This window comes from Sciurus carolinensis, chromosome 11 (assembly GCF_902686445.1).
Source record: "Sciurus carolinensis chromosome 11, mSciCar1.2, whole genome shotgun sequence".
NCBI classification, from domain to species: Eukaryota; Metazoa; Chordata; class Mammalia; order Rodentia; family Sciuridae; genus Sciurus; species Sciurus carolinensis.
Window position 1 is genome coordinate 113,823,509 of NC_062223.1, and position 23,678 is coordinate 113,847,186.

The following is a 23,678-nucleotide window of genomic DNA, read 5'->3' on the forward strand; positions in this document are numbered from 1 at the left end:
TACTAGACGGGGATAGTTCTTTGGGTAGGAAAGTAGTTACCTGGGGTTAGGGAGAAGCTGCTATTATGTTCCCAGAATTAAGGGGATGAGTTCTAATCAGAACACTGTGTGTGCACACAGGTGTTCGTGTGTGCAAGCATGAGAAAAAAAAAGATTTGAGAAGAAGCGTTTACATGAAATATTCAAAATTGTTCCTTTGCTGTAATGGGCCCGCACAGGCCATTACCTTGAAGATTTAAAATCTAAATGAGCTCATCATATCTAGTGACTTCCATCGACATTCATGCTTGATTGCGAAGCCTGTTACTTTTGAGTTTCAACTTTATTGTTTGTTATTAATTCTCAGATGTTGGTGGTCCCTCCACCCCCATCCTTCAGCCAGGAGCATGTTGATGGCGTGTGATGGATGTGAATGTTTCTCAACAAGACCCCAATGAAGAACCTTTTCATTTTAAAAATAGCCCTGTGACCTTTAGGGCCCAGACCAGAGTTTCCGAGGAATCTAGTGGGCTGAGGCAAGTCTCGGTTGACTTTGGAGGGGGTGGAAGTTTGCATTTTTTTTAATTTAATAATTTGAGTTTCATATGAATGATTCTGCATTCCATGCAATACTAGGCATTTTCATAACTGTCTCTTCCACTTTGGGTAGAGGGAGGGAGGGAAAAAATAACAGCAGCAGCATTCTGTGGGCAAAGGAAGAAAACAAGAGAATGGGGCAGAGAACAGGCTAAATTTAAAATTGTAATTGGCTGACTTCCACTGGCTTGCGGGTGTTTTAATGACTCATAATAACTTCATTTAAAACCAGCTGAGCAGAAAATAGATTGGAGAGGAGCCTCGGGCCATTATGGATTTGTTTTTTTTGACAAGCTCGGTTTTCAGCAGCCAGGAAGGCTCTCAGAGAGGGCTTGGCTGTGTTCTTTCTCTCTTTCTCTCTCTCTGAGGGTTGGTGGTCTGCCTGGGAGAGATTGTACAGAAACCAGGGCTAGTTTTTTTTTTTTTTTTTTTCCTTTAACTCTCCCCCAACCTCTTTTTATTTTTTTAACAGATTAAAAATAGATGCTTTGAGGTATTATTTTAGCATCAGTAGGATTTTTTTCACTTTTGATGTGGTAAATGGAACATAAATAAAATTGTTTTTGAAATTACTGAATTAATTGGGTAGTAAAGCAACTACAATGCATAAATTTCCTTTGCTGTTTGTTTTTTCCCTGAGCCCTGATCCATATTTGTAGGGCGTTCCCCTTTTTCCCCAGCGCCCCTGCCACTCCCTCTGTGCCCAGACCCTCCCTTTGAAGGACAAGATTCTTTATCATCCGGGCAACTGCTAGATATTTTTTTTACAAATCGGGAGGATTTTGACAGTATTGGTTCTGTCCAGGTTACCCAGTCAGCTCCAGGAAGTACGAGTTTTGGAAATTGCCAGAAAAGACTCTGACCTGCCTCTAGATGTTTTAAATAGATCCTGCCTGTTTCCCGTGCTAGGAACGGTGCCAGACTGGAGAGTGGTCTCTCTCTTCTCTTTTGAAAGTCAGCCTGCTCAGTCAGAGGATGCGTCTGTCTGGGCGGGACAGGAGGCCACCCCCATCTGATTGCTCTTAGCCATTTATCTACCCCCTCTTATGGCAACTGTCACCTTCTTTGTTAAATAGCTATTTATGTGCTTGTCCTTTTTCACCTACTAGACTCTAGGCTTCTTGCAAACACGTGATTTATTTCTGTGTTCTACATACTACCTAGCATAGTAACCTGCTCAGTGGTTATAACTCAGTCATTTTTGAACAAATGAATGAGTGAATGGACCAATGGTAAGGGATAGAGCTGAGGGACTCTCTTGCTTCCTGTAGCCCTGGGAGTCAGCAGTCTGAACAAGGAGGCGGAAGGGAAGCAGGGGCCTTATCAGTAGCATGCTCTGTTGCACCCACAGCCACATCATAGAGGGATGTCAGTAAATATCTGAATGAATAAGTGAATTACTCTGGATGGATGGTAAGGGTGAAGGAGAGAAAGGCACTTAATATTTTTTGAATATATGCTGCGTTCCAGGCACATTGGAGCTTTGGTGTTCTGCATTCTGATCTCACTTAAACTGACGTTAGCCTTGGAAGGTAGATGTGCTGACTCCATTTTGCAGATGAGGACTCTAAGGCTTAAAGTATTAACCTGCCTAAGATCAGACAGCCAGGAGGTGGCAGACTGGATTCAAATCCAGATCTCTCTCCCCACTGGGCACCTGGCCCCTGGCCTCAAACTATTTGAGCACCTGAATTCTTGCTTCTCTATTTGTAGTGCTAATCAATGTGTTAGAGACCAGGGAACTGAGACCAGGAAGGCTCTGTCTCCAGGTGTTCTGGGGCAGGGACAGCGTAGTAATTGGCTGTTGCTCCAGAACCTTGCACCTGGGCCACCAGGAAAAGGTTGGCTTATTATCCTCTCCCTGTTTTGCCAGAGCTGCATGTGTCCAGTGGTTGCTGAGTTGTGGCCATTACTTCTCTGTATTGCCTGTGGGGCTGTTGGGGGAGGGGCTCTGGGAGCATTGCTGGAGGGTCTGTGGGTCAGTATGTGGCTGTCCCACTCAGGGCGAGCTTGGCTACATCATGCCTCCTGCTCTTCCAACCCTGGACTATGCCCCACAGATAGGAGGGGCAGGTAGAGAGTTGCCTCTGGCTCCTCTTGCATGGTCACTCAGCTGGGTGTTTTGCTCCTGGGAAATTAGGAGTGAAAGGGGCAAGTGACTTGCGATGCAGCCTGAAAATATGGGAGCTGGGACCCCTTGGGTAGTTACTAGCTCCTTAGACTGCCAGCATCTTGGAGTGTGATCTATCAGGAAGATTGTGGCCTCCCTGACCTTTCAGATCATGTCCAGTGAAGCTGGACCACTCAGCAGGAGGCTAGTTTTGTCTGCTCTCTGACAAGCTTATCTTCCCCAGCACACTCTGGGGATGTAGGAACCTTCTTGGGAAGTGAAACATCAGTCCAATGGGAACCAGATGGCAAAGGTTGGGCAGTGGAGAAACTTCACTGACTCTTCTGGGTCACACACATGGCTCTCTTTTTGGGGGGAAATGATGCTTGAATTAATTCATTAGTTAATAACTGAACTGGGGGCCAGTTGCATGCAGAACCTGGAAGGGCAGAGTTGAAGCCACTGTCCTTACCCACAAGTTACTGATGGTGGCTGAGAGGATGACACAAGCCCCCTGGCCAAGGAAAGTGTGCATGACTGAGTGTACTCATTGTCCCCACAAGGGAATGAGTGGGCGAGAGGGGAGTGTAGAGCAGAGAAAATCTCCATGGACCAGGGAGATGAGGAATGGCTTCAGGAAGGAGGGTCATGGGATTTTGGTGGGGGCTTGCCTGGTAGGATGTCTAGAAGGAGCCCCCACTGGAGTGAGTGAAGGAACTGTGGGGACTGTCACAGCTGAGGACCCCAGGGCCCTAACCCTCCTCCTTGACCATGCAGGGGACAACCAATGTGTGCCCTTAGTGGAGGTGGGCTGGCTGTCCCCTAGTGGAGGATAGAGGGAGGCCCAAGGGCTTCTGTGGGGAGCTGGCTCGGCCTGGGATTCAGCCTGGCACAGACACCTCTTCTAGACTTTTCCCCAGGAGCTAATGTGCTCCCTCCTCCTTCCCCCAGCCAGGCCCCTTTTGATTGGAATTCTTTTGCTTGCCAAAGAAAAGAAGAAAAAAATATCAAGTTCTAAACTTTTCATTAGGTAGTTGGGATAAAAAGCCTTCTGGGGTAGGTGGATTAAACCTCGCAGCTCTCTCGCTGACTATTATAAGCTAATTGAGCACAGGAGCTCATTGGCGGCTGATTTTGTTGGAGTAATTATGCAAGGCCTCAGTTGTTTGGGTAACAAGGTAACTTCAGGTAAGGAGAGATGCCCCGAGACTTTTGATTTGCTGGGTCTTCTGAAGACTTTCATTAAATGAGCTCAGGATGGACAAAGGCCCAGAGACCAGATTTTGGGGGCAGGCTTCTGTCCCTTGGGGATTACTGCCTGAACAGCCCAGCACATCTGAAAGAGCCCTGCGGGGGACCGTTCTTGCTTTGATTGAGGTTTGGGGTCTGGGGTCCTACTTCCTGGAATCAAGGACTGAGACGGACAGGTGTGGGCTTTGGGACTGATCAGGAAGCAAGGGGAATCACAGGGTGGAGTCTTTCCTCAGCTCTGAGGGCAGGGCCTGGCTGTAGGTCATGAGCTGGAATACTTCTATCTCTGCAAAGTTCTATCCAACCTGGGTGGGCAAGGTGCAAACCTATATAAATAGGACCAATATGACAATCCCTAGGGTCTTTTCTCTCCTGTAGGATTCTTGATGGTGACGCTTCCTTACACATGCCGTCTTCCTACCGGACACCACCTCTACCTGGAATCTTAGGAGGTAGGCCCCTGCAACTGGTACATTGGAGGCCTAGGCTCAATGGACTGAGAAGGACCTTCCACTGCCCTTTGGAAGGGACCCTGGGGTATGGCCAAGCTGAGCATGTCCTCTGGGTAGCCCAGCCTTACCTCTGTTGCTGCCCATCAGTGTTGAATCATACCCCCCAGAGAACAGCATGTAACTGTGCTTCCTGATATAGCCCCTGTCCCCCCTGAGTGACAGAAAGAGTTGCTGTCACCAGAGCACTCCATCTTTCTGATTCCACATGGCCAGCCTGGCTTTCTTGCCTCCCTTCTCAACCCTGCACAACCTTAAATTCTGCTCTGGGGCATGTGCAGAGCTGTCTGAAGCAAAAGTGAGCCTTTTATTTTTGCTCTTCTCCGGATCACCCACTGTAGTGTTCGGGCCTTTACCTTCCATCTTGGAGCTGAATTATTCTTCCACCTCACAGTTATAAGTTTGTTGCAGTCAGAGGCTGGCTGGCTGAATGGAGGAAGGAATGTGGTGTTTGGTTAAATCGTAAAATTAGCTAGGAAAGTTAATGAGGCATTCACTCGCCCCTGCCTTTCGAAGAGCAGGACATTTATGAAAGTGCTTCATGCACCTGCCTGAGAAGGAACGAGATGGGAAGGAGCACACGGGGAAGCTGCCTGGGGATGTGCAGAGCCTCATCTGGGTGAGTTTCCAAGCCTGGGACATAGCCGTCGCACACTTAGCTTAGAGGGACCTGAGAAGTCATCCCCTCAAAATGCTTGGCTTGGGACAGACTCTATTGACCCCTGGGAGTCCATAGGAGTTTCCCACCACCCATCCGAGGATATCTTGAGGTTGCACAGAACTGGCTACAGTTAGCCATTCTCATACCCAGATTCCTTTTTTTGCCTCAAAGAGTCAGACTGGATGCTGTTATCTCAGGAGTCCGAGGTAGAAAGGAGGAGACCAAAGATGCCAATGATAATGACAGCTAACATGCACCGAGGGCCTGTTTGCAAGGTGCTTTTATTCCATTATGGCACTGGATCCTCACAAGACCCACTTGAAGCTGGGACTCTCATTACGTCCATTTTGAAGACAGGGAAACTGTGTTTACTTGCCCCAGATCAACCAGCAAGTAAAAAGCAGGGTCAGGCTGTGCTTCCAGGGATGCCTGACCTGAAGCCCCTGGTCTTAACCTCAGAGGCAAAGTTGTTTCCATCCCCTTTCCAAGCTGCCCGCTTCTCCCAGCCTGCGGGTCGTGTGGTACCGAGTGCACGCCTGCAGATGTTCACCCCAAAACTCTGGAAGGCATCGTCTCAAAGGTGGATGTAGAAGCGCTGCCAACAGTTATTTTCTGCGCACACCAAATTCACAGGTCCTCTAATTACACCAAACAAACCATTCTGTTTTCAAGTAGCAATTCGATGTCATTTTAGTTTTCATAGCACTTTAATAATGCTATGAGCCTTACATAGGAATAGTTACCCCACCTGGACCTTTTGCATAGGGTGTACCAGAAAAGGCCAGTAGGGTTTGTTTCTCCCCCCAAGTGGGGAGATGGGTATTAATTATGATGGGCAATATTTCTGTGTGGAAAAGTGTGGCGCCTTCGGGCTTCTGAATTTTGAGCCTGGAAATGTGAGTGCTTCGGTTGTAATGTAACACCTCAATTATGGTGCAGGGGGTGAGACAGCCAGACTCTGAAACCTGCAAGGTTCTTTAGATCCACGGCCTGAGCCACAATTAAGGTTTCAGGAACACCAAAGGCAAGCCAATGAGTGTCATTTTTAACCGGTTTGAACATTTTACTACTTCCTAACATCAGAAGCACCCGGGCTGGAGAGCCCGCTTCTTGTCCTCAATAAAGTGATTAAGCTGAATGGGTGTTGGGGAGTATTATTAGGCTGAGAAGGCTAAAAATAGACATGCTCTGTTTTCTGAAAGCCACAGCAGGCCTGGAGAGACTGGCAGCCTCGAGGTGCCACTGAGGGGCCCGAGGAAGGGGGAGGGAGGGTGGCAGTCCCCTGGGCGCCGGGTCTGAGACAGGATGGTGGGTGTGGTGACGGGTGAGGCAGGTGGTGGGGCCTCTTTCCCAGCTGTCTTCAAGTGAGGAATCACAATGGAAGCCATGGATCCATTGCTTCTCTCTTGGTTTGAAGAATCCTCCAGGTGTGTGTGTGTGTGTGTGTGTGTGTGTGTGAATGAATTTAAAGTAACTGATAACCCTAAAGTTTAGAATGGGCCCAAAATGTACATATTCAGCCTGAACTCACTGAATTTACCTGGTGTTCTGGGGGAAGGGGTCCAGTTAGGGCCCTGAGTAAAGGGGAAGTTATCAGGGGCACATGTAGAGAGAAGGTAAGAGGGAAAAGACCCTCAGAGCCAACAGTGAGTGTCTTCTCTGCAAATCTTTGGACAACTAGGATGCTCAGGGAGGGTGTAATAAAAGAACTTTTTGGTTAACCAAAGGTCAACCAAGACAACCTTGTCTGTTTCAGACTCTGCAGTGTGCTGCCATTCATCAGTGTAAGAGTTCATTTTTCTACTTTCAGTGAATACAATTGATTGTTATGATAGAACATCTTGCTTCCTTAGAAGTCAAAAGGAGAATGCCGCAGTCAAGGGAGTTGAGCCTGGAGGCGTCTGCCTCATTGGGGTTTTTGTTTTAAGACAGTCTTGAAGATCAGTAGCACCTTTCCTCTATAAAGACCCCCCCCCCACATGTTTTCATATGTTTGAGCTCATTCCTGTCCGTAATAGCTTTATACTGCAGAGAGGGCCTAGGAATTTGATGTTCATTTTGCAGATGGCAAAACTGAGACCAAGAAAAGCAGAATCATAGAAAAACACTGAAGTCCCCTGCAGAGCTGGGTCTAGAAGAGCCTGCTGCTGCCAGCTTCTGTCTGGTGGACAATGGTGAAGAGAAGAGGCGGGTGAAATGAAGAAGTAGCACAGGAGCCCGTGGGGGAGGCCTCCTGGCTCCAAGGGTGTGCCACAGTGTGGAGAAGAGCAGAGGACTTGAGCACATTGCCTTTGGTACCTTTTGTCTGTTCCCCTCACTAGGAGCTCCTCATGCTTTAAGGTCTTATATGATCCAAGACCCTTCTGGTTTGGTGGGCTTCCCATGATGCCACCCTGGTTGAAGTTAGTTTCATTTTCTCTGACTCTTGCTACCAATAAGACCTTGAGTAAGTGCACTAAACTTTTTTAAACCTCCATTTTCACATCTTTAAAATGGGGATAATCTTAGAATTGCAAAAGGACTGAATTATTGCATATTGCCATCTAACATAGTTAGCATAGCTGCTTGTTTCATAATAAATGTGCAGGAGATGTCAGTGGCTAATATTCTCACTGTGATTGCAGCAGCTGTATTATTGATGCTCATTGTAGGCAGCCTTGGCTGGACCCATATGATCCTGAGGAGAGAGAAGAAGGAGGATTGTCACTGGGCAGGGGCTGGTGCCAGGTACTATGCAGGGCACCTTCCCTTGCATCTCCTTATTTAAATCTCCCAACAACCTTGTGGTCCCTTATCTAAATGAGTGACACCCTCGGAGTTGGGCAACTTCAAAGTCCTGCTTTCAGGGTAGGAGGGATGTATTGCCATCTCTTTAACAGGTGAGGAAACCAATGTTCAGAGAGGTTAAATGGCTAATGCTCTTGATGCAACTTGAAGAAGATTTTGCCTGAAGGGTGGGGTGCATCTCACGGCCAAGGGAAAGGTCGGCAGATAACCGCATGCAGAGTTCTGCCAACTGGTTTCTTGAAGAGTGCAATGGTTCTCATGCCTGTGACAGTATTTGAAGCCTTTGGAAAGCCTTTGTGTCTTGCCATTTGTTCAAGAATGATTCCCTAAGGGTATTTAACTTAAAAACAAACGGAATACACACATACCAAAAAGACAGTTGCAAGTGGCTTTGAAGAGAGATGCTAGGAATAGGGAGGGAATGGGGGAATTCTGGAAAGAAATGGGACAGGGAAGTTATCAATACAGAGATCCTAAAGGGATTTAAACACTCTGCATACTCTTCAGTGAGGAAGGAATAAGGGAGGAAGGAGCCAGCTTGGAGAAAAAAGGGAGGACCAGAATGCTCTTAAGGCTGAGGAAGGTTTCCCTTCTTTCCCTCTGGAAATACCTCAAGTGAACATTTAGTTGCAGGGAGTGGCAGGGGATGTTGGGGGACCAGGGTAGTGGCTGGTATCAGCTTGACATTGTGTGGGCAGGGCTTTGGAGTGGCCCAGGTTTTCTTTATTCTGTTGTTGAGGCAGCATTGTAGATCTTACCCGAGAGAGGGATGTGTGCATGCAGGTGTGTGTGTGTGTGTGTGTGTGTGTGTGTGTCTGTGAGTGCTGTAAGGAATCCCACATAAACCACTCCGGACACGGGAAATCACATAAGGAGTTTATTAAGCAAACAGAGTGCCTCCCTGCAGGGTAAGAGAGAAAATGAGAGGAAAAGAAAGGGAACAAGAAAGGGCAGGCGCTAGAGAGAGTGGAAAAGCGAGGAGGAGAAAGAAAGTGAGTCAGGGGGAGAGAAAGCATGAGAAAAGATGGCGGGGTAGTTACGGTGAAGCAGTTGAATCCCGCCAGGCTAACAGGGAACCAATAACGGAGAAGGATACTTGCAAGCTGACTGGTGAACCAATAGCTAGCTAGGATGTTCACAGACTGACAGTAGTTGGGAGGCAGGGAAATGACTGTACCGGAAAGGGCGGGGAGAGCAGCTTTGTACATTACACGCGCATGTATACCATACCAGATTGGGGGTACAGGCTTGGACAGTGCTCTGAGGTTGCTTCAGAAGAAAGAACAGGGTAATTGAAGAGGAGAGGAGGAGGCCAAAGGCAATGTGTAGGGCTTTGGGCTGCTTCAGTGCCCGAAGAAATCCCTCTTACCATTCTGAACGTCTCACCTGGGAATCCCCAAGTGGGGGCCAGGGAGGAGGATGGTCTCCAGGATTTGAGTAGGTGTCCCATAAAATCATGGCTCAAGTCCCCACTTTCTTTCATTTCTCTGGTCTTTTTTTTTTTTTTTTTTTTTAACCTAGACTCTTATAAATGCCAAGATTGCCAAGCTGTCTATCTCTCTTAAGCAAAACAAAGCTGTGACCACCCGAAACCTAGGTGTCCCTGGCACTCGGGTCAGTCTCAGTGTAGCCTCATTGGCTCAGTCTGACTCTGGCTAATGATTATCCCGGCGTCTGGACTCTCTGTTCCATTTTGCCGGCCTGATAAAGTATTCCCTGGAGAAGGCTCACTGGGCTGAACTGGGGCACCCAGCCCTGGCTTGATCCTGCCAGTACCTTGCCATCGCCAAGGGTTGTAGTCTTTGAGCTCCCTTTTCTGGACACATCGAGCTTTCTTTGCCATGAGCTCTGACTTCTTCTCATACAACACCCATTCATCTTTTCTCCCTTAGCAGCGTCCCAGTTTAAAACTGGTCATTTACAGATGAAGAGATAAAGAGACTCATCCAAGCTCAGGCATTGACATTTGAACCCTGAATCCATTTCTCTTCATGGTGTTTTGGGATATCTTAGGTGCTCAGGACCATCCTTGAGCAGTTACTCACCCTGGCTCATCTCAGAGTGGCTTCCTCTCCTCTCCCAAGCAGTGGGATATGCATGAGAGTCTCAGAGATGTCTCACCTACTCAGGTCATTTGCTCCTTACAGTTGGGCCTTCCCCCCAAGAGCTCTAGGGCTAGAAATATTGTAGGCTGGAGTTTCCAGGAGACTCTGGCCAGGGGCTGACCTCCTGGAGCTCCTCAGCTTGAGGAAGTGAAATTCATCCATAATCATCATGGTGACTGAGCACCTACTGTGTGCCAGGTACTTCATGTTGGTTCTTGCTGAAACCATCATGTGAGGATTAATGACCCCATTTTAAAGACAGAGGTGAAACTACAAAGTTGATGCTGAGACCATGCCACTAATAAGGAGAACCGCCCCCAAACCATGTCTGACCACTAGCCACTGTAGGATGTCAGTTCGAGAGGACTAAAGTTTAGCTGTGGGGAGATCTCCCAGTTGGCATGACTTGTCTGGAAGTAAGTCTGATCCCTAAAGGGGATATGTCTGTGCCTTTGCACTGATTGCCATGATACTATGACTGCTCAGTCATGAAGTTGCCAGGAGAAGAAAGGGGTTCGAGGCCCTGGTCAGATGAGCCTGCAGATCTGGTCAGTACTCAAGTACTCGGACTTCAGGAAGATGTGGGGGGCTGTTTTTTTTTTTTTTTTTTTTTTTTTTTTTTTTTTATACCGCAGTAAATTTACCATCATACTTGTATTTTATTTACAATAATTCACCTTAAATGGGATTTCTTTCACTCCTTACCTTCTGGATAGCAATTGGAAGATCGTGATGGCTGTTAAAGATTGGCCTTGACAGACATGACTTTCCTGTGTTCACATATGAATACATGACCAGTGTAACTCCACATCATGCATAGCCACAGGAGTGGGAAGTTATATTCCATGTATGTATGATATGTCAAAATACATTCTACTGTCATGTATAACTAAAAAGAACAAATTAAAAAAATGAAGATTGGCCATGACTGATCCAGGTGCATTGGTGTAGGCCGGGCATCCTAGCCACTCTGGAGGCTGAGGCTGGAGGATCACAAGTTGGAGGCCAGTCTGGGCAACTTAGAGAGACTCTCAGCAACTTAACCAGAACTTGTTTCAAAATAAAAAAAATCAAAAGGGTTGGGGATGTAGTTCAGTTGTAGAACATTCCTAAGTTCAATCGCCAGTATGACCAAAAAGAAAGAGAGAGAGAGAGAAAGAAGGAAAGAAAGAAAGAGAAAATTGGCCCAGAGTGTAGATCAGAGCAGAGATGACTTCTCTTTGACACCCAGGGAAGAGTGAGCTGATCCTGTCTTTCCTTGTAACTTTTTGTTTGTACTGGGCTTCCTGGGGACACAGTCTTTAGGGGCATCTGCCTTTCCATAGCTCTCACACCCCAAAGGGAGTCGGCCCAGTGAAGGCTTGTTAGAGTGTTCATCTGTGCTCCTTTCTTTTTGTCTTGGTGCTTTGACTACGATGGTAAGAATATCTTAAACGTGATGTCTGTTGCATTCACTCAATATTCATGTGTGTCTCTCATATTGACATCAGGTAATAAAATAATGGCAATCAGAACGATGTTGATGTTAATGACAATGAGCATATATTGAGCAGTTACTCTATGCCAGGTAAGATGTTACTGACTATATATCTCTATCTTTATCTATCTATCTATCTATCTATCTATCTATCTATCTATCTATCTTATCGAGAGAGGGTTTAAATTAATCATCACTCAACCAATCCTGTGATGCAAACACTCTGAACCCAGTTTTACAGGTGAAAAAACAGGTCCAGAAAAGATGAACCACTTGCCCAGGGTGGTAGCTAGAAATGGTGGAATCAGAACTTGAACCTGGGTTTGTCTGATCCCAGAGAGCACGTTTGTGAAGGACTTTACTTGTGCAGCTTTACGCTGAGTGTGTGTGTGTGTTTGTACTGGCTGTGGGCCGCATTTCAAAGCCTGTTGGTTACCTTCTGGTGCTAAGAGCCATAAAAAAGGAGCTTTCCAAACCTCCTTGGCAGAGAATTGGCATTGGAGGGATAAGGGACAGGATAGACCAGTGATACCTGAGAGGGGGACTTATAGGATTCCCAAGAAGCCAAGAGCACCAGGTACCGTGGTACTGCTGCTCCCGTAGTGTGGCATTTATTGGGTAGGAGGAGAAATGTTCTCTCAGACATAGATGCTCAGCCTTCCCCTTGACCCAGCCCAAGGTCTCGTCTTCTACAGAGTGGATATTGAGCCAAATGGGAGGGATTGGGCATTTAACAGGTCAGTGATAGGAAGTTGACTTCCAGACATCTGGAAAGGAGCCACCCTCCACCCCAGCTGACCCCCTATCTCTTCAGCTCAGCCTGCCAGCCTTTCCGGGTGGCTTGCTCCACCCTATCTTTGATTTGGGACCCTGCCTTATTGGTTCATTCACCTCCAGTCCTGCAGAAAGGCCAGTTGCCCCATGGTAATGTCAATTACAGCTCCCCTCGAGTGCTTCCTGGGCTGGCCCACAGGGATGGGTGGTTTCCCATTCAGCTGGCATCTGCCCACCTGTATCCCCTTTCCCTCTTTCCTGAATCTGTGTCCCTTAGAGAACCTCTGGTTCTAGGTTCTGTAGCAGTTTTTCTTTTTGTTGATCAGGGAGAAACAGAGTGAGAGGGAGAGCCAGTGAGAGGGAAAATGAAAGAGAGAGAGAGAGAAAGAGAGAGAGAGAGAGAGAGAGAGAGAGAGAGAGAGAGCGCACAAGCATGCCTGCAGCTCCTCTCCAGGAGTACACATCTCCTTGAGGGAAGGAACACACAGTGCTGGCCTTTGGAATTGGCAGCCCATGTGCTGTTCTCTGTCTGATAAGAGGTACTGTAAATAAAACTGTACACCGTGGCCTGTTGTAAAATGCCCCGCGTCTGTACTCATTGTTCTGACAGCTCATGCTTTTTTTGGGTCTGCTGTTTTGGTACACTCTGTACTTCCTTATGTAAGCAGGCATGCATATCTCATCAGAACATTCAAGATGTTTATTTTAAAATCTCAAGGAATTAAAAAAAAAAAAAAGGACACACCACTCAACATTGGATGCTGGCAAACACTAGGTGTTTTTTCAGTGGTTCCTTTTTTTAAAAAAAAAATATTGTTAGCCTGGGGGCGGGGGAGGTTAGGAGAGGGAGGGATTTTTGAATTTTTTCCTTCTTTCATTGGCTCCTGCTTTCTGTCCTTCAGAGGAATGCCACCCCACATCTGATTGCATCCAGCGATGTCTAGATGCTCAGGACCCCCAGCCCCATTTCTACTTAGGAAGACAGGCAGGGAGGAAGGCTCTCTACTTTGCCAAGGGAGGAGGCTGAGGAAGGGGCGCAGCTGTCGGGAACTGGTGGTGGCTTCTACGGGCTTTTAGTTCTGTTGTCACTGGAATTCTAGCATTTAGATAAAGCTTTATGCTTTTGTAAATGCCTTTTTGGCTGCCCCTCTGATGCCTGTGAGTCAGGGAGATGCTGAGCACCACCCCCCACCCCAGACCAGCCTCAGTGGGCTGTGGTGTCTCGTCTTGTCTCTGTTTATTGGTTCTGTTTATCTACTTGCCTTTACCTGCTCTGAGCCCTCAAACCCTCCTGCGTCCTCTAGCCCCATTTAACCTTCTGAAGGAGCCAGCAAATCAAAGAAAGTAGAGATCTGGAAACCTTGAAATGGTCAGGAAGCTCCCTGTTCCTCTCAAGGGTGGTGGTAGAGCATCGCTGAGTCCTCATCTGCAGGGTCCCTGGGGGTCTGGCAGAGGCAAGGCTGTCTGTCTGTTTCTTTAACTAGTGGGTTCACTAACTCCCAGATGAACCTAGTGGCTCGGCTGGGGAAGGGGAAGTTCCCAAGCAGATCACTGCCAGTCAACAGAGGATCCAGCCTGGCCTCTCCAGTTCTGCCCAGGGATAGGAGGCTCACTTGAGTGTCCTGGAGGAGGACTCACCTGCTTGCTGCTGGGGGAGAGCGATGGGTGGCTGGGTTAAGGTCTTGCTCCCGGGGAAGCAGACACCCCCATTTTCTAACCTTTCCTCTTTTTCTCCCTTGAACTTCCTGAGCTCCAGCCAGAGACCATGTCCTTGAATTTTCAAAAAGGGGCAGTAGAGAAGCCAGAGTGTGTAGAATAAGGACTCTGCCACCCCCTAGGGGACAGTGTGGCAGTGCCCTGAATGGCCACTGCCCTCTTCCCAGGCCAGTTCTGCACCCAGGAACTTGCCTGAAGGTTTCTTCAACAAGATTTCAGTGCACACCAGTGCATGCCAGGCAGGGCGCAGGGCCCTGGGGGTCAGCAGAGCCCAGGACATAAGTGAGCAGCTTGCCCGCACCTTAGAGTCTTCCCGGAAGACAGAAAAGAACCTGGTAGCAGGGGGCTGTTGAATGGGATTCCTGGGGCTCACGGGGCGGGGGGCGGATTTCAGAGCTGGGTTAGTGTATAGCTGCTGATGCTGATGTGTTGGTCCTAGGACAGATTTTTTTTGCTCCCCCCACAATAGAACAATCACTCACCTTTAAACCAGAGGGACAAGGGACGGTTTGTGTGTGTGCGCATGGTGGCATACGTCTTTACAAATGTAAGACTCCCTTTGTACAAGATAAATGGCCTCCAAATAACTCTGCATTGAATTTCAGTAAAACCAATCATACTTTAATTGCACAACGGGATTCTTCTTTAAAGGAATAATGACCGGTGATGATGGTAGCTGCTGCTTATTTGTTCTGTGTATCTTCCCACTGGACCTGGGCTGAGCGCTTAACCCACCTGGTCACAGTCTTCTGAGGGACCGACTTTTGCTGTTCCCATTTTACAGATGAGATGACGTGCACACCAAGGTTAGGCAATGTGTTTGAGGTCACCGCTGGTGACTGGCTCTGCTGGCATTTGGACTCTTTGCTATCTTGGCCCGCATCCTGATCTCTTAGCCACACTCCACTACCTCCTGAGTTATAAATAACCTCAATGACCGCTTGCATCGGCAGCATGTTCTGTGGCTGAGAATGAGTTTTTTGTTTATTACCATCTGTTTTCTCCCACCAGCCTCGCAGCAGCCTCAGTGTAGCCGGCAGATCTGATCATCCCCATTTTACAGATTGGGAGGCAGGTTCATCAAGGTGCGATGGCTTGTGTGATGTCTGCAGCAGTGAGTGGCCGACTCTAGGTCCTGCAGTTCTCTTCCTGGTTCACAGGCTCTGTGTTGACAGGAAGGATAGCGTGGGACCAGCCCCTTCTGTCTTCCTGCCATTTGCCTTCCGTGGTTTCATTTCTCTCCCTGCAGTTCATCCCTTTCTTGCTGTGTCTCCCACTCTCCCTCACCACCTCCATCCCATGCGTGCAGCCTTCTTGCTGTTCTCTGCCTGGCATGGATGTTCCCAGGCAGCAGTGTTGCTTCCCGCTGCCTTAACTCCTCTGATTCTCCACTCAGATGCCTGCTCACCGCAACATTTTCCCTGGTCTCCCTGCACAAAACAGCAGCCCCTGGCACTCCATCCCTTTTCGCTTGATTTATTTCTCTTTTTATCATTTATCACCACCTGGCCTGTTTTACACAGACCTTCTTGAAAAACAAATCTGCCTTTCCCACTTGAACGGAAGCTCCATGAGGGCAGAGATTCTACTCTTGATTCTTTACTGTAATCCACCTCCTGGTGCGTGCTTAGTGGGCATCCTCTGTGTATAGGAAGGATGTGGTGATCATGTCCCTCTCTCAACCATGTCCCTGGGGATCTCCCTGCTGTAGAATGAGCCCCAGGAAGATTCGTGGGGGTGAATGCTGCTGCTAGGTCCATATGCACGCGTCCTATTCAGCTGGCGTGACCTCCCCTCCCCCGCACCCCTCCATTGATGCTTTATAAATGTATTAGGGGCGGAATGATGTCACCGTAATGCATTTTGGGAATAGCCATGTGGTTTATACACACTTGAGTTGCTTTGAATGCAAACCTGACATCATACTGAAGGCAGCAGCGAACAACATATGCACAGTAAACAGGCAGAGACTGTCTTATTGATTAACAGATGAGGCCTCTATTATCGATCAAAGCTTGGCGAGGAAATTTATCACTTTTAATTTCAGGGCTGCCAAATATTTCTGCCTCTGAGCCAGCCATTACAGAGACAATTTAAAGGCACAAGCCTCCCCGGGAGAGTGGATTTCGGGATTTCGTCTGGCGCACTCAGCTCGGCTCTTTGCTCTTTGGCTTGCCCTGGAGTGTTGCGGGGTCAGAGTGTCTCGGGGCAGGGGTGGCAAGAGTTTGGGGGCTTCCTAAATGAGGCTGGCAGTGGGAGCCGATGTCTGGGGCATGTGCATGTAATGGAGAGTCTGACCCAGAGTCCCTGAGGACAGGGACTTTTACACATTGCACTCTGTTCCGTGACTTCAGCACGTGGGGTGGGGTGGGGTGGGGTGGGGTGGGGAGGACATGGAAGGCAACCAGATGCGGTCAGCCAGCAGCCTTCCCTCGATCAGTGTGCTCATCTGTCTTTATCTGCATCTGAACTCGTCTGATGGTGCACATGGTGGTTCACATCCGCCCTTCATTTCCTACCTGCTCCCCCCTTCCTTTCTCTCTGCTTCTCAGTCATTAAAGTGAGACGCTACTACAACCCGCCTCGATGGCCGTTTCTGAGAACCGCCGCACACCACATCCCTTGAAGCCCGCGGCACTGTCAGACTCCTCACTCGATCACGGGCCTCCAGCACGATGACCAAGCCCAGGAGGCGCCCTCCCCCAGTCTTCTGGAGGGAGCCGTGAGAACAGATAGAACCAAAGAAAGAAATGCAATTAAAATCAGATCTCTTACAGATCCACAGAAAATCATTGACGGCTAATGATTTAGGACTGGGGGGAGTTGCTCACTGTGAGCATGCTGTGGCTTCAGCCAAGCCGGCATCCCCAGCCTGGCCTGCCCGGCTCTTTGAGGCACTTTTCTATATTTCCTGCGTAAATGGATGAAAGTGGTACCGGCCGCTGCCTCTGTGAACACACGGACGCTGCTTTGCCAGCCTCGCCAGGAGGTATTTTCTTGGCTGCTTTTTCAAAGCACCCTAAGCCATGCACCAGGTGCTTGGCCTAAGGATATCCTGCAGCTCGAAGGGACACCCAGAGGTCATTGTGGAATTCTCCCTGCCTCCAGGTGAAACTCAACCCCAGCCACCTAAGACAAATGACCATATTTATTTTTGACTCTTCGGGAAAAGCAATTTCATTTCTCCCCTGGGGCACTTTATCATTCGTTTATTCAGTCAGTCACTCCTGTTTATTGAGCACCTACTAGAGTCTCACCTGCTCATCATTTGACGTCCTCATGCTCTTCACTGGTATTCCTCGGTGTTTAATTCACGCCTTTGTATTTGAGTCGTTTTCCTTAAGTATATGGAAAAAGTTGTTAAACTTTTAGAAAATGTTATACAGAGCCCTGATGGATAAAATGGACAAACTTGTTTTCCATTTTTTTGTTTCAAGTTGAAGGAAGGGAGCTCGGACTTTACCCTCTTATTCTTAAAGCATCTTTGCAGATGGAATTCTAAGGAGGTAAAGGTACAGGGATTAAGAGCAAAGGCTCTGAAGTCAGGCTGCCTGGATTTGAATCCACCTCTTCTATTACCACTGTGTGACACTGGGCAAAGTACTTACCCTTGTTTACTCATCTGCTAAGTGGGGATTATAATAATATGTACTTTAGTTCTTGTTAGGATTAAATGAAATGATATATATTAAGCACTTAGTATCAAACCTGGTGTGTAGTAAAGCCTTAGGAAACTGGAAGGGATGATAAAATAGCACTAGGGGCTCTAGCTTTGCGTAAAAAGTAGTTCTGGCTCCAATGAGACTCTTAGGCATAAATAAACCCACAGACACACTTAAAGAAGTGCTGAGATATGTTAAAAGGAACAAAGTGACTAGGGCAGAGTGGTGAGGGGCTGGGGTGCCAGCTGCATGCATACTCTGGCTTTGAAAACGGAATGGGGCTGAAACAGGAATGAGACTGGGCATTGCTCAATCTCAGGGAGTCAGGGAGAGTGGGGCAGTGCCAGAGAGGACCATGAGGACAGTTAGATGGCTCACTAGTTAGACCCAGTTAGATGGGTCAGGTTATGGAAGGCCTTCAAGCCAAGTAGAGGAATTTGGAATTCATATAAATTGTGAGCCACTGTATCCTCACGACTAGGGAAGTGTGCGGGATCAAGTGGCCTTCAAGGAACCTGCCTCTGTTGGGTGAGTCAGAGGGTGACTGGCAGTATGGAAACCAAGCTTGAACCTGACAGTGTTCCAGGCATGACACAGCAGGGTCCTGTGGGGTCAGCGATTATCCATAAGCATGGGGGAGATATGTCTTCAAGACATTTTGCAGGAAAAGTGCCAAGCCTTAGCCTGTGGGCAAGATAACATATTAGAGGCAGGAAGGCTGTTAGCAAGTGGTGAAGGTACTGTGTCATTCTGACATGGTGACCTTGTCACTTTGAGCTTTGTAAATAACAGTTCTAAGGAAATGTATCAAATTGGGTTGCACTGAGTTGATGTTGTTTATTCCACAAATATGTGCAGCCAGGGGTCCCCACTGTCTCAGGCAGGTGCACAAGATGACATGGTCTCCCCATCAGGGAGCTCAACGGTGTGGCAGGAGAAAGAGGCATTTAGAAGAAAGCGTGGCAAGGGCCACGACCTGGGATATAGAAGGTTCTAGGGAAGCAGAAAGAAGGGTCCTCTTACCCAGACAGGAGGGCATGGGTGTCAAAACTGAGACCTAAATGATGGGTCGGCACTCCGGCTGGACCACAGAGCACCGAAGACAGCGGGAGGGATGTCAGTGGCAGAGGACGCCTGAAGAATATGTGGCACTGAGGAGGAAGAAGGCGGCTCCTCTGGGGAGCCAGTGTGGTCATATGGCTGGAGCAGAGGGAGTGTGAGGGAGGAGGGGGATGGAGCAGGAAAGACAAACACCAAGAATGACCTTGGGAGTCCTGGGAAGAGTTTAGACTGTCCTCAAAGCACTGGGGAGCCATTCCAAGGTGTTCAGAGGTCAGATGGCAGGTAGTGGTGGACGTAGACAGTGAGTTCATTTTGGGTATACTGAGTCCTAGGTCCCTGGGGACATCCAAGTACGGGTACATCAGCAACGCCTGCTTTCCCATATGGCACAAGGCACAGGGCACATTTCCCCTCCTTGGTGTCATTTGCTCCTGTCCATCCCTCATACAGAACTGGCCGTTCAGAATGCCCCTTCTTCATGGGGCTTCTCGCCTGGAGTCCATCTCCATTTATCTTAGCTATGCTGCTTTTGTTTCTTCTTTTCTCTGGAAGAACCCTAGGTGAAGGCATCTGGAATTTATTTATCTGACCAGGCTGCTGGGGCCATGGATTATCCTTGACTCAGGATCTTCACAAGGGCCCAGCCCCCTGCCCTGTTGTCCACCTGCACAGGTTTGACCCAGGACTTTCCCGCCTCATGGATGGTCCTTCGAGTGGTAACTGCCTCTTCTTTCTTTCAGCGGGTGCCAAAGCCTTCGTCTGTGATCAGTGTGGAGCGCAGTTCTCCAAGGAGGATGCCCTGGAGACGCACCGGCAGACCCACACTGGTGAGTTGCCTTTGGTTCCTGTTCTCGAGGTCGGCCAGTGTGCAGTGCGTGGCTGTGCTTCTTGTCCTTAGCAAACATGCTCTCTGGTCACCTGCAGAGTGAATGAGGATGCTCCTCACCATCCTCAGTCACTCTTGCCCGTGGGACTGGCTGGACAGGTGTTTACAGGTGTGACTGTGCCCCATGACAGCAGCTGCCTTGGCTTAGGCCAAGATCTGTGTGATCACAGACCACAGATGCTGCCATCATGGAGGCCTCTTGGATGCTCTTGCTGAGGCCTTGGAGAGTCTGTGATGTGATCTGAGCTTCCCCTTCCCTGAGCAGTGGTAGGAAACCTTTTGCACCTCCTCTGGTGAAACAAACCCTCGTGTGGCTGCAGTGGACTGGTCTTGGTCCCTCCTTTGTGAGAATTGAGCCATCATCTAAAAGACTCAGTCTACACACAATGATGTATTTGAGCAGTATTAGCTAATATAGCTTTATTTGATTCCAAAGCATCGGTTTCACAGCATCAGTGTCATCTCATCCTTGTGAGCTGCTTCAACGTCACTGCCTTTGCAGGAACAACATTTATCGAATACTCATTATTATGCTAGGCCCTGTTCTCCGTGCTTTACCTGATCCCACTTGGCCAATTTTTCAGTAACCCTGTAAGGTAGGAAGCAGTTCCCACATATAGATGAGAAAACTGAGACTCAAAGCGGGGAAAGGGACTCTCCAAAGTTCGTAGTGGGGACAGTTGTGGTAGAACCTTGTTGTTCAGAATTCAGACTGCTTGGGTTTTAACCCTGACTCTGCCACCTCCTATTTGTGGAACCCTGGATAAGTTACTCAAACTCTGCTAATTTGTGTTTTGTCTTCCATTATAAAGGGGAGTAATAATAATATCTATCTCATAGCAGAGGGATTCAATGAGATATTTTAATTTGAAGTCCTTTGCGGAGTGTAAGCATTCAGTAAATGTATTTATTGTGTTCCTACAGTGAGCTTGGCACTGTGTGGACATTTAAGATAGTGACATACAAGATATTCAGCAGTTCTGCCCTCCATGCAGCTGGTATTCTAACTGGGAGACAGTATTGGGCTTTCAGGTCAAGTTATAATAAGTGATGTTAACAAGACATAAGGCAGAAAAAGGAGTAGGGAATAAGGAGAAAATAAATGTTTTGGATAAAATGGTCATGGAAGAAGGGCTCTTTGAGAAGGTGACATCTGAGCAGAATCTGAAAGTGAGGGAGTGAGCCACTCAAAGGTTTCTGGGGAGAGTTCCTGAGCAGAGAGAATAAGCACTTCCAACACCCTCAGGCTGGTTTGTGCCTGACAAGTTCAAGGAACAGCATGAAGAGCGGTGTAGCAGACAGCATAGAGCGAGGTGGCAGATGCAGGTGGAAACCAGGCAGGTCTCTCAACTCCCGCAAGGAATCTGGGTTTTATTCTGCATGGGCTGAGTCTTTTGGAGGGGGAGAACATCTTTGCAAATCATATACCTGATAAGGAACTTACAACTAGAAAATATAAAGAATACTTATGATGCCAAAATGAAAATACAAATAACTGAATTAAAGAATGGGCAAAGGATCTGCGTTGACGTGCCTCCAAAGACAGACAAATGGGCAGTGAGTCCATGAAAAGATGCTGCACACCATTAGCCATCAGGCAGGTGCAGAGCAAAACCACAGAGACACCACTTTACACCCACTAGGATGTGGCTACCATAAAAGATATAGATAGTTGCAAGTGTTATTAAGGATGTGGAAAAATCAGAACCCTCATACGTTATTAGTGGGAATGTAAAATCCTGTAGCCACCTTGGAGAACACTCTGGAAGATCGTCAAAAAGTTAAATATAGAGTTACCATATGACCCAGGAGTTCTACTCCTGTCTATCTACCAAGAGAAATGAAAACATGCATCTTCACAAAAACATGTACACGGATGTTCATGGCAGTATTGTTCATAATAGTAAAAAAAAATAGAAACAACCCTGTGCCCATCCACGGATGAATGAACTAACAATGTGTGATATATATTTATGCACTAGAATATAATTTGGCGATGAAGAGAAATGAGGCACTGATACACACTACCTATGACACGGATGAACCTCAAAAATACACTCTGTGAAAGAAACCAGACACAAAAGACCACATGTTATATGGTTCCCATTTATTCGAAATGTCCAGAATAGGCAAACCCATTCATACTCAAAGTAAACCAGTAGCCAGAGTCTGAGGGTATTGAGGAGTATATGGGGAGATGACTGCTAATGAACACAGGGTTTCTTTTGGGGGTGATGGAAATATTCTAAAATTGATTATGGTGATGGTTGCACAACTCTGAATATATTCCTTGAAGTGTACACTTTGAAAGCATAAGTTGTATTTATGGTATGTGTATCATAACTCAGTAAAGCTACATGAGTGTGTATGTGTGTGCATGTAATGTGTGTATATATATAAATGAACTTTGTCACTTGCCAGTATGAGTAACTGGTGTCAGACAGGCTGCCACATACACATGAATTTATTGAGATGGAATACACGTAAATACTCATTTATACATATAAACACACATGCACATGAACATTTAGAGAGAAGGAGAAAAATAGTTCATTGGATTTAAAAAAAATTTTTTTTTGAGTTTTTGGTGCTGGGGATTAAACCCAGGGCCTTGTTCACGCTAAGTATGAGCTCTATCGCTGAGCTGCACTCCCATCCCCATTGAAGAACTTTGTGTGGGAGAATGGCATAACTTGATTTATGTGTTTAAAAGAGCAGTCTGGCCCCCGTGCTGACTATTGCATTACAACCTCTTTGTCACCAGCCTCTTCCACAGTAGCTTTAAAGAATGAAGTGTTATCTCCAACAGTTCTCAGTTGACTGGGCTCAGCTGGGTGGTTTTCACTTGGGTCCTCTCATGACTGCCATCAGGTGGTGGCTGGGGCTGGCATCATCTGATAACTCCTTTGGGGTCATGTCCACGATGGCCTCACTCGCATGTGACTCAGAGCCCCTGCACATGGCCTCTCTACAGCAGAGTAGCCGGGGCCTGTTACACAGAGCTCGGAATTCCAGGAGTCAGGGGGCAGACCCTGTTCGTCCTCTTAAAAGTTGGGAAAACGACTATAGAAATACAGCTACACTTCTGCTGTATTTTACTGATCACCGTTGTCACAGGTCAGCCCTAGATTTCAGGTGGTGGAAGCCTAAACTCCCCTTCTCAATGGGTCTAGGAACCTATAGGTAGAGAGGAGTCGATGCAGCCATCTTGGAGACCAGCCACCACAGGGCCTGCAGTGGAAGAAGGAAGACAAGTCTGCTGCTGGTATAATTATGGTCATCTGCATGTCTAAGTTCTAGTCCTTCTACCCGACAAAGTCTCCTGACACTGGTATTAGGGCTCTGGCCTAGGGCTGCCCTGAGGTGAGGGAGGGGAGGTCATAGGGGAGCTGCCATTCTAACTCAGGTCTCCCTGCTTGGAGATCCAGATCTGGTTGTCTTGAAAGTCAGGGGAGGACCAGATCTCAGGGATCCAGCCATTTTCTTATTGCTAGACCTCGTGGAACCAAGAACCCCACTCTGAGAATGCTGACCTGGGGATGCCGAGGAGACTTTGGAGCCAGCTTTGCCATGCACCTGAATTCTGTCCATCCAGTTTCAAATTTGCAGCAGCAGAGGGTGGGGGGAGGCAAGAGGAGCTGCCCTCAACCAGGGACAGGCTGAGTCCTGAGGAGTGTGCATCTGGGCAGGCTGCTCCAGGCTGACATACATGGAACACCTCCTCTGTGCCTGGCATACACTGGGAACACTGTGGTGACGATGCAGTCACACCTCTTGTTCTTGAAGAAAGCTGGGGATATGAAGGCAGTGGTCTGTGAACTGTGCTTGACCAGAGACTTTGTGGATGCAGCTTGCCTGTTGGAGGAAGGAGATGCCACCAGAAAGAAGTGAGCTGTCTAGAGACACAGCTTATGTTGACGTAAAATGTGGCTGATATTCAATGTGCCATGTATGACTTGCTCAATAAGGATTGAGTAAACCTCTTGCAAGGGGAGGTGAGAGGTGAGAGGCCAAGGTGGAGGATCTGAGTCAGGCTCCTCACCAGCCTGGATTGGGCTGTGGGCAAGCTCCTCCCCAGTGAGGAGCCTCAGCTCCTTTCTAG

The 23,678-nt window shown here is 47.8% G+C and overlaps 1 protein-coding gene across 4 annotated transcripts in view; it reads left to right on the forward strand.

The window, feature by feature from the left end:
* Positions 1–23,678, forward strand: part of Zbtb16 (zinc finger and BTB domain containing 16) — a 179,359-nt gene that overhangs the window by 97,652 nt on the left and 58,029 nt on the right. For all 4 annotated transcript variants that reach the window (XM_047519440.1, XM_047519437.1, XM_047519439.1 and 1 more), the window contains exon 4: positions 19,431–19,517. In XM_047519440.1, the coding sequence (XP_047375396.1) occupies positions 19,431–19,517 (87 nt within the window). The remainder of the gene's footprint in view (positions 1–19,430; positions 19,518–23,678) is intronic.